Source organism: Phoenix dactylifera, chromosome 11 (assembly GCF_009389715.1).
Source record: "Phoenix dactylifera cultivar Barhee BC4 chromosome 11, palm_55x_up_171113_PBpolish2nd_filt_p, whole genome shotgun sequence".
Classification (NCBI taxonomy): Eukaryota; Viridiplantae; Streptophyta; class Magnoliopsida; order Arecales; family Arecaceae; genus Phoenix; species Phoenix dactylifera.
In genome coordinates, this window is record NC_052402.1 from 10994530 (window position 1) to 11004437 (window position 9908).

The 9908-nt window shown below is 38.3% G+C and overlaps 1 protein-coding gene across 1 annotated transcript; it reads left to right on the plus strand.

The window, feature by feature from the left end:
- Positions 1 to 6323: 6323 nt before the first annotated feature.
- LOC103713240 (transcription factor IBH1-like) lies at positions 6324 to 7133 on the plus strand. The gene has a single exon (XM_008800102.4). The coding sequence runs from the start codon at positions 6359 to 6361 to the stop codon at positions 6905 to 6907; it is 549 nt and encodes a 182-aa protein (XP_008798324.3). The 5' UTR covers positions 6324 to 6358; the 3' UTR covers positions 6908 to 7133.
- The last annotated feature ends 2775 nt before the right edge of the window (positions 7134 to 9908 follow it).

Consider the following 9908-nt stretch of genomic DNA (forward strand, 5'->3'; position numbering starts at 1 on the left):
TATCCAGATTGACGATTATGATCCATCAAAAGGCTAATATACCCATAGTGCAAATTGAAACATCAACAACAAGGATATAAAGCGATACACGAAGGGTGCAGACCGATGCATGAGGAACATGCCAAGTAATTAACGTATAGACCGAAGGGGTGAGAGCTATTGGCCTAAAATGAGATGATTAATGGAGTGAAATCTAAGAACGGTGGGCCACTAAGGACATGTGAGGGATAGATGCACTATTCAAAAAATGAGAAGAGTGGTAGCACTACCTACCATGCATGACAATCACGGGTCATGAGGCACATGTTGGCCCGGAGATTTATCAAATCCAAGTAGTTGTACCTATCTTTCCACTATTCATAATATGAGTGGTGGGGTAACATACTTATCATGTATGACAATAGTGTACTGTGCGACATATAATAGTAAGAACAAGTATCCAAGATAAGTAGTGGCATCTATCTTACCAGTTAAGAGAAGCCACTTATAAGTACCAGATTGTAACCATGGAGAAATTTTTTCGTCAAACGGTGGAACCAATTTATGTTTATTTTTAAGTTATCGTTGCTTTCATCTTTAAGTTTCTTGTTTTTAGTTTTCTAGTAGAACTTTAATTTATCGACAAGAATGACATGTAGTAGAGTACTTCGATCATAATCCGGCCACACCCTTTCTTTCCTTCTTCCGAACGAATAGTATGATGGTACCGAATTCTTTAAAGATCAAGATACCTGGATGCACATTACTCTTATTATCATCTTTTCATTATCCTATTTCCAGTTAATTCAATGCTGATGGTATGCCCGTGTATCTACTCAACCTACGAGACTTGTCACCCTTCTTCCTATCATTTTGGTGAGAGAAAAAAACCTCAACAAACTTTCTGGCACATTCGTCTCTCTCCCAACGATCTAAAATAGAGGAGGCAAATGAGTTTTTTTGTTATACCTAGCGGAAGTTGTTGAGAAAACAAATATTTTTGGCATGTCCGGTGAGACTTGTCGAGGAAACATACTTTGGCACATCCGGTGGAACTTATTGAGCAAACGGTGAGTGACGTGAAAGTGTTACAAGGTTGATAGCTGTCACGTCAGGGAAGAAGTACTCCATGGTAAACGTATCCATCTTTTCAAGTATCCTTTTGATCAATGAACTGTGATCGTTGATGATTGTGTATTTTGTGATACAAAGTAAGATCTGATAGTATTGAATTGAAAATGCCAGGAAGCCTGCTACTATGAATTGTTCATGTTTCGTCAGCTTTCCATTTTCTGGATCCCTAGACACCTTTGTCATTGCAAAATTCCTGCCCGTTTTCATTGAATCAACTTGCGGATCCGAAAAATATCGCTGCCTTGGACATGACACATTTACTTAACATTGCATGGTTCTGCACCTTGAGAAAGCAAACACAATTCATAGTTTCATTTAAAAATAAAATAAAATAAATAGTATTAGACAATATTCTGTGCTCATGTAGATTTTTCTACTTACAATTTAGAAGGTGTTTCTATCCATTTCATGATCCATACAGACGTTATTAAGTTGTAGGAGTTTCTGTAAACAAACTCACATGGATAGTTTATCAGGGGAGTGAATCTTAAAATCTAGATTTCTCTCTCAAACTTGTGAATGTTTCGGGAGTTCGTGGGTTGAAACAGTCATTGGCTTGCACCTACTGTAGTCCAAATATGATGCTGGGTGGATGTAATACATGTAGCTTACCCTTCGTTTGGGAGTTTTAGGAAGAAAATAAAAGAAAGAAAAACTTTAATGAGGGAAAAGAAAAGAAAGGAATAGAATAGGCTTTTCTCTCCTTTTGTTTGGAAGTTTTAAGAGGGAAGAGAAAGCACTTTCCTTCCTCTTATTTGGAAGTTTGGAGAGAAAAAAAAGCATACATTTTTAATACTTTTACTAAAATACCCTTATTATAAAAGGGGCATTCTTATGAGTAGAGGTGCAAGTGATCGGGTCGGACCATGTCATGAGTGACCAGATCAGTTGAAAGTGCAACTGTGGAGATAGAGCTCCGTAGAGATGCAGTAAATGGGTATATAGAGATGGAGATGACATATGAAAGGTTAAAACAAAAGATACCTAGGATATATATGTCCTTTTAATTTGGTACTTCTTTAATTTAAAGGTAAAATAGGTATTATAAAAAAATTATTAAGTTTCAATTTCTTTCTCTCTAAATCCTTCTACTTATGGGAGAAAAGAAATGAGAGAATTGGAGCCTAAAATTTTTCCTCTTATTCCCTTCTTTTCTTTTTCTTTCTCTCCACTAAAAAACTCCCAAACATCAAAATTTTTAACTTTTCCTTCCATTCCATTCCATTCTTTCTCCTCAGTTCCAAGTTTTCAAGCGATGCCTTAGAGTACTAGAGAAAAGGTAGCACTAGAAATAACAGCGAAAAGAACCAACAAAGTTCAGTGGGTTATTCAAGCACGGGCAGTGGCGTTGGTGAAAGATATTGTCTGAATTTAACCAAATCCGCTCTTCTGGAGCCGCTTCTTACTGCAGTCGTTCATTTTTGTGTTAAAAACGCCCTGTTCAATTGTACCCAAAAAAAAAAAAGGCTTTGTTTAGAGAAGAATACTTTCGGTGGAAGACAAATAAATTTTGGCTTTGCAGAGGATAAGACTGCCCGACCAAATTGCAAGTGGGATTAGAGCAGACAGAAGGAGGAATATTTATCGATGCATCCAAGTAATCCAACCAGTTTTTAATTTGTTTGTTGGCACGAAGCTAGTAATGAAATCTTTTGATTGCCTGCTCCAAGATACCACCATTCAACTCCCATAACGTACCAACACATGGATGGTTTCAGAGCGACGGTGGCGGAGGGACAATGTTTTCCAGTAAATTGTGTCTTGTCTGAAACATTACGCTCGACACTCCATTACTAAGTCAAGTCAGAATCATGCTATCAAAAGCTTTATGGATCGCAGTATCACATGTTTAGCATCCAACGATGAAATTATTCTGTCGAAGTACCGGAGCATATAATTTTTCTCAACCATGCTCATGACGAGCATATTGATCATTGTCAACGGCACATTATCATCTTGACCTCAAAATAAATGACAAAACACCTACCTCCGGTTAGAAATGCTATATCAGTATTGTATAGAAGTATTATAAAGGAATAATGATATAGCATTTCTAACAGTTTAAGAACGTGATTCGCCTCCTACGTGCGGATTTGCGGCGATCTCGTCTGTAAGGTACAACAATTCGATTTAGCCCGATCCTTCTTTAACGAGCACGATCACTGTGGAAGCTTGATCCGACCGATTTTTTCAAATGTCCAAAAAAGAAGAAAAGATAGAAGTCAAAAAGTTGAAGAATGAAATAACTTTCTATATGTAAGAGATAGAGTACCAGTAAGAAAGAGATTGGATTGGATTAGGATTAATTTTGGAGGAATAGATTCTATTTAAAGAATGAAAGGTTGCGATGGTTCCGAAAATACATAATGTTTCAGAAATACCTCGAAAGAAAAATTTAAATTTTTTTTTAAAAAAATAAAACTCCAACGCCTCCTACTTACCGACCAAACACCACATCATTGCGAGACGAAGAGGAAGTCGAACCTTCAGCCCTATTAATGAGCTCTCTCCATTATTATAGCTTAATCCATCTGTCTAACGAATATATAGATAGACTTATAGGCATGAAAGGACTCGAGCGCATGTCGAAAGAACATGGCAACATGGGATCCCAGCCATTTTTTGTGTGGAAGCCCCACGTCATCAAAAGCTCCAACATCACATAATAATCACCAATTAAACAAAGAAAAAAAAAACAAGTGGCACGTAGACAAATGCCTATCATCAAGACAAGTCTCTGACTCCAACCCATCCCTCGTTCCGAACAAGAACATTTGTTAATATATTCAGCCAGGAACAGACCTTGGATCCAGGGAACAGGAAGGGACGAAGAAAGAAGCGATGAGTCGCGTAAAGAATTGTAATGGGATTGTGGAATTCACCGACCAGAGAGAGAGAGAGCGGGATCCTGGGGGCCACACTGGGCCCGGCCACATGGAGCCCCCCATGGCCTACAGGATCGTCGGCCGAAAGAGCCGAGCGGGCGCGGGGCCTGGGCCGGGACGCGAGGAGTGGGGGCTTCCAGAGACGAAAGAGGGTACTGGCGAAACGAGGAGTCCGCGGAGAAATCATGTGAGGGCATGTGCCCTTTCGTCGCCAGCCCATCCGTCAGCCCTGGCTTTTGGTTTGTCGGGCTCGGATTGGGCCCTGGTGCCTTGGATTGGAGCTTGCTTGATGCTCCTAGGGATGCATGGAAATCAGGTCTGAATTGGGTTCGCACTTGGCAGCTGTTTGGGTCTGGGTTTGAGTTGGATTAGGTACGGATCCAGACAGGATCTGGATCTCAAGCAGGTCCTCCTGTTTAGAAAACTTAATCCCCTTCTAGCCTTCGAAACTTTTTACTGATGATTGATCCTTAAGGTATAACTAGTGTGAGCTGCCGATGTACCCAAAAAAAAAATGCAAGAGTAAAATTGTAAATTATATATAAGATATATCATCATCTTTGAATCAGGCCAAGTCCAGTTGGGTTCGTAAAAATTAAACCTATACCTCATTGTTATATTAAAAATATTACCTCAATTAACAACCTATATTTTGTTATAGTAAAAATCAGAATGAATATATGAAGATCTATTTCTTTTTTCAAAAAAATATCACTTCAATTAACAACCTATATTTTGTCACAATGGTATAAGGTTTATTTGTGGGATTATGTACGAAAGAGAGCGGATTGGCATTGGGTTTAAGAGAAGTAGATGGAAATGGCCTAAAAAGATTTGGGCTCTCTTGGACTATTCCCATGGGGTGAGATGGGGGTTGTACGTACTATATCCTATTTTGCAGTCGGACTGGGAGCATGTGGGGGGATGTCATGGCAGGCACATGGAGGGATGGATGGAAGCCCGGAAAGTGGGGCAAAAGATGGTACCTGATGCTGGTAGGATGTAATGCTATTAATCCTTGTGTTCCTCACTTTATAGGAATTATAAAGTGACCACTATGAGTTATTTGTCACATAACTATGTACTCTCTTTCTCTCTCTGTGTCTTTTGTAAGATAACATAGCAATAAACCTTTTGTTTTTAAGATTATTATGTTTAGTTATTGATTCTTAATTTTCTTGAAGCACCTTTATGGAAAGTATTGCTAAGCCATGGGTCTAAAATTACAGGATTATAAGCATGCTGTTTATATACACAGAGTTTGTCCTTGGAGCAAGGTATGACTTCCTAAATTTTCAATCCTAGGGCACATATTGGCATCCTAACATAATTGCATCAAGATGCAAAGTATGACTTCCTTAATGATGAGGTGCTAAGAGTTTTTTTTTATATAAAAAAGTCAGCCATTATTTAATGAAAATTATCGCGTTAAGTATGCAAGATAATCACATGACCCCCATTGTTTCATGAGCTGTATGGAGCTTCAACACTGGGAGTAGATATTATATAAATAGATATTAATAATTATAATATTAGATAATATAATTATATAAGATTGTTGGGTCGACACCCTACAATTTGATGGTCGCTTGCATCCAATCTTCTGACAAATTCATGTTCAAATGGCAGAATTTTATCTCACATAAGCATTACTTGTCCTTTCTGACTTAAACTATATCAATGGATATTAATTGATAAAGAAAGGCAATGATCTGTTGCCAGCTACTAAGGAGACAGGCATGTGCATGTGAGAATATAGTCCACATGTGTACCTAGGCAGCCTGTAGCATGCTCCCATGTGCATAATTGCAGCCTAAAAGTTTTCTCTTCCTTTGATATCAAACTTCTCTGCCCAACAAATCATGGATTAATTTGTCGCGCATCATGTTAAAATCTTGTTCGAAAGTGAGACACAAGATTACCTTGTACTTCGTTTTCATATATCGATTCTAATTTGTATCTATTAGCTGATATAATACATGAAGCAGATCTAACTTTGCATTATAACCTGCTCTTATTAGAGTCACGAAGGTTTGCTAGGGTTGATGAGGATTATCGTGTAATGCAAAATTATCGGCGGACCTTGTCTTTAAAATTAATAATAGTAAAATTGTTTAATAAAAAAGAAAAGCAATCAAGCAATGGCTATTATGCCTAAGCATCAGCTTAGCCAAGACATGACTCACAAAAACAAAGAACAATTGTGATTGTGAAGCATAACTCCCATTGGGCCCCTCCTCCTAGCTGGCACATTGACATTTCTTTCTAGAATTCCTTTTTTTTTTAATGTTAATTTCTTTCTAGAATTCCAAACCAGCAGGAATGTATCCCTCCACCCCTTCATCCTTTCTCTAACATATATGCTCGATCCCACTGCTCTCTCTCTCTTTCTCTTCTCTTTCCACACCCAAACAAACACCAATCCAACCCCACCCATGGAGAACCAAGGCAACGACAAAACCCTCTCCTTCGTCAAAACATCCGCCACCACCAATGCCAGCTTCCTCGAGAGGGGAAGGCGGATCAAGATGGCAGCCGAGATGGGCCTTGCCGAGTCCTCCCGTGGCCGCCACTGGAGTCGTGCCCTCGAAGACCGCCTCCTCCGAAGGAAAGGAGACAGTGCATGCGGCTGCCAGAAGGAAGACCTGGTCCAAGACTTGGTTGGAGAAGAGGCCGGAGACGATGAGGTGATGGAGATAGCGAGGAGGGTGAGAGCTCTTCAAAAGATAGTCCCTGGCGGGGAGGACTTGGCGACGGACCGGCTCTTCGAGGAGACGGCAGACTACATCGGGGCGCTACAGAGGCAGGTTAATGTGATGAGAGCGCTAACCAGCTTGCTTGATAGGTTGGAGAAGGAGAGGAGGTTTTTTCTTTCGGTAAAGAAGGAGAAGAGGTTGATGGGAGAGTGAGGATGGTTCTTTATTTCTCTTGGAGACTTTGAAAGTAAAGATGAAGCGGAGAGTTTATTTGCAATTAGTCCTCCTCCTCCTCCTCCTCCTCCTCCTCCTTCTGTGGCTTCTTTCCTATATGTTAGTAAGTTTTGCTTTCTTGGCACTCAAATTTTTGGCTTTGATTTCTATGAGAGAAAGGTGGTTTATGAACTTGAAGTGCTAAGAGGAAGAACGACAAGAACTGCCAAATATATGTCACTCAGGTTTCCCTTTTCCCTTGAAAGGATTCTTTTTTAGATGGTAAAGAGAGAAAATAGTGAAATTATTAGAAATTAAATCTTGAACGAGAGGAAAAAGAAGGATGGTGAAATATTCAAAGAAACATAGCCTTCACCACTCATCCATTCCTCATAAACCTGAAGGAAGAGAGAAAAAGTTAGAAAGCTATCATGCAGCACCGATCTTCATTCATTTCCTGTTATACTTTAAATTCATTGGAGCAAAAAGAAGTATTGCTAGATTTCATGGCTGTACTTCCCCTCTCTTAGTTACCATTCAAATAATATATATATATATATATATATATTAATTCTTCCAAACAAAAGAGCGAAAAAAGTATAATTCTTTTTAGCAACCAGTATAGAAAAAGAATTTGTAGTATATGTTTTCTGGCAGTCCAGCCAAAAAACACGACTTCTGCTCGGTTCAGAAGACCAGGTAAGGTGCATAAAGCATTTTTCTTTCAAAAATAACAAATTATGAGGCGAAAAATCATGAAATTTAAGTAACTCTTGAGGTCTTCCCTGTCCAAACTTTAAGGGACAGAATTGGAGAATTGATGAGGAATAACTGCAATTTCAGGGGAACATGACTCGATGCACGTGGACGTAAATGATTAAAGTGAAATGCTCATATACTTAACTTCCTCGGGAGCATAATTTAGAGGCTCATTGCACGCACTTGAACATAAATAAATAATGTGAAATACCAACATACTATCTTCCTCTTGTGCATAATATAGAGGCTCTGTGGCCTATTGCATGCGGTTGCTATTCATCGCACATCTTGGGACAGCACCCAAGATGCGTCATACAAATCTGGATGCATTATGAGAGTGCAAAAAAAGCATAGATCGTACCACAGAATGTTGTGCAGTTTTTGATGACTGCCATTAGAAGATGGATGGTTATCAAACAAGGCAAATTACGAGTAGTTACCATGTTCTATGCAGCGCGTGTTGTTTGATGGCCGTCCATTTTCTAATAGTCGCTATCGAGTATGGCTCGCACACTATAGAGGGTCTTGATTGGTGCAATAGAAATATTTTGCTTCTACTGCACAAGGACCTAAACCACACCTCTTCCTTGCAAGCAAGCAATATAGGCCAAAGATATAATTATGAGCCTCGTAAGCCTCATTTTGTTTGGGATAAGCAATATAAAATTTTGTTTGTTGTCCAAGAAAAATCTCTACAAAACCTTTTACATAAACAAAAAAAAATCTACAAATACAAACCCTGCTAAAATAAAAGATCCAACAAAAGCTAGCTTGCAAAAACTACTTCATTTATGCTTTAACTTCCTTTCTTGCTCAATCAATTTTCTCCCTAGTCACACTTTTATTGAATTAATATTCTAATCACTCTTGAGTAATAGAATACAGCAAGGTAAACTTTTACTATATCGCTTCTTTATCATCTTCTATTTGCATAGTTTGAGAGAGTGCCTACTAATCTAGCCACCCTGGTAAAGACAAAAGAAGCCAAAAGTTTGGACAAACTAGGTCTCAAAAAGAGAGGAAAAAAGAATCCTAGCCATAAAAGTGGTATCAAACTTGCAACTCAGCTTGTACTATTTTTACACATATGAAAAGAGCTACATTGGCTTCCTTTTTGTTGACAGCATCTACAACTAGAACTAGTGATCCTTTACGGCTGTCTTCTTCGAGGAAATCTGTGAAGGAAGACTTTGATACCTATCGTTCAAAAGCTAGCGAGCCTTATCTGGCCCCTGAACTTCTTCACAAATGGAAGCATTCGTTTCCCTGAAACTCATGGGCGTCCGATTCTCTAAACCTCCTGTGGTCCAAAATTTCAGGCTTTTTTCCGGATGAAGGGAGGCTTAGCCACCGAAAATTTATTTAATTGAGATAAATTACAGAGTCAAATTTTAAGGAAGAGTAGAAAACAAGAAGAATCAAGAGTATTCAGTTTCTAGAGATCAATCATAAGAAGAAAAGAGTAGCAAAAAAAATATTCCTTAAGTTACTTGGTTCCAAGTAAATGGAGGTTTTGCACAGCTAAAATTCGGAAATTATATGCCTGCCACTGAAAAAAATAAAAGAATTCGGCAATTATATGCTGCTGTTTTTTGTGCGTGTACATGCATTATATCAGAAGGCCTTTGGAACTGTCAGAAATTCCATTAGCAATGGATGATATCTTAACCAATGTTATCTTAAACCTCGTTAACAAGAAAGAATCATTCATTAATCTTAACAGGAAAGCAGAGCTAGAAGAATACTAGGATTCCTCTATTACGAGGTGATAAAACTTATCAATCATGGAAAGCAGTTTTATAATCAATTCAAGTTGCTCTTTGACGAAATCCAACAAAGATGCACTTCATAGCATTCTTTTCATAGTTATCGATGCATCATTTTTTAAAGGGTTTTGCTGCAGTGCTTTCTAAAATAAAACTAATATACAGATCATGTGCAAACACACATTTAAAAATGAATAAAAAGATTTGAGAGATGTACAAAACTTAGAGTTTTTAAAGAGATAAAAGACGTAAGAGTGGCTGAAGAAATGTGTAAGAAAGAAACTTAATTCTGGTGGCAAGATTGAAGGAGACGTGGATTTTTTTTTTCAACAGTAGTATAGATTAGATAAGAAAAGGATGGAATTGCTAAAAGTATAGATTGATGGAATTGCCAAAAGTGATGCCATGATATGTCAACCACGTCAATGGACGTAAATTTCAGCAATACTTTCACCATCTGATTTGAAAAACAACAA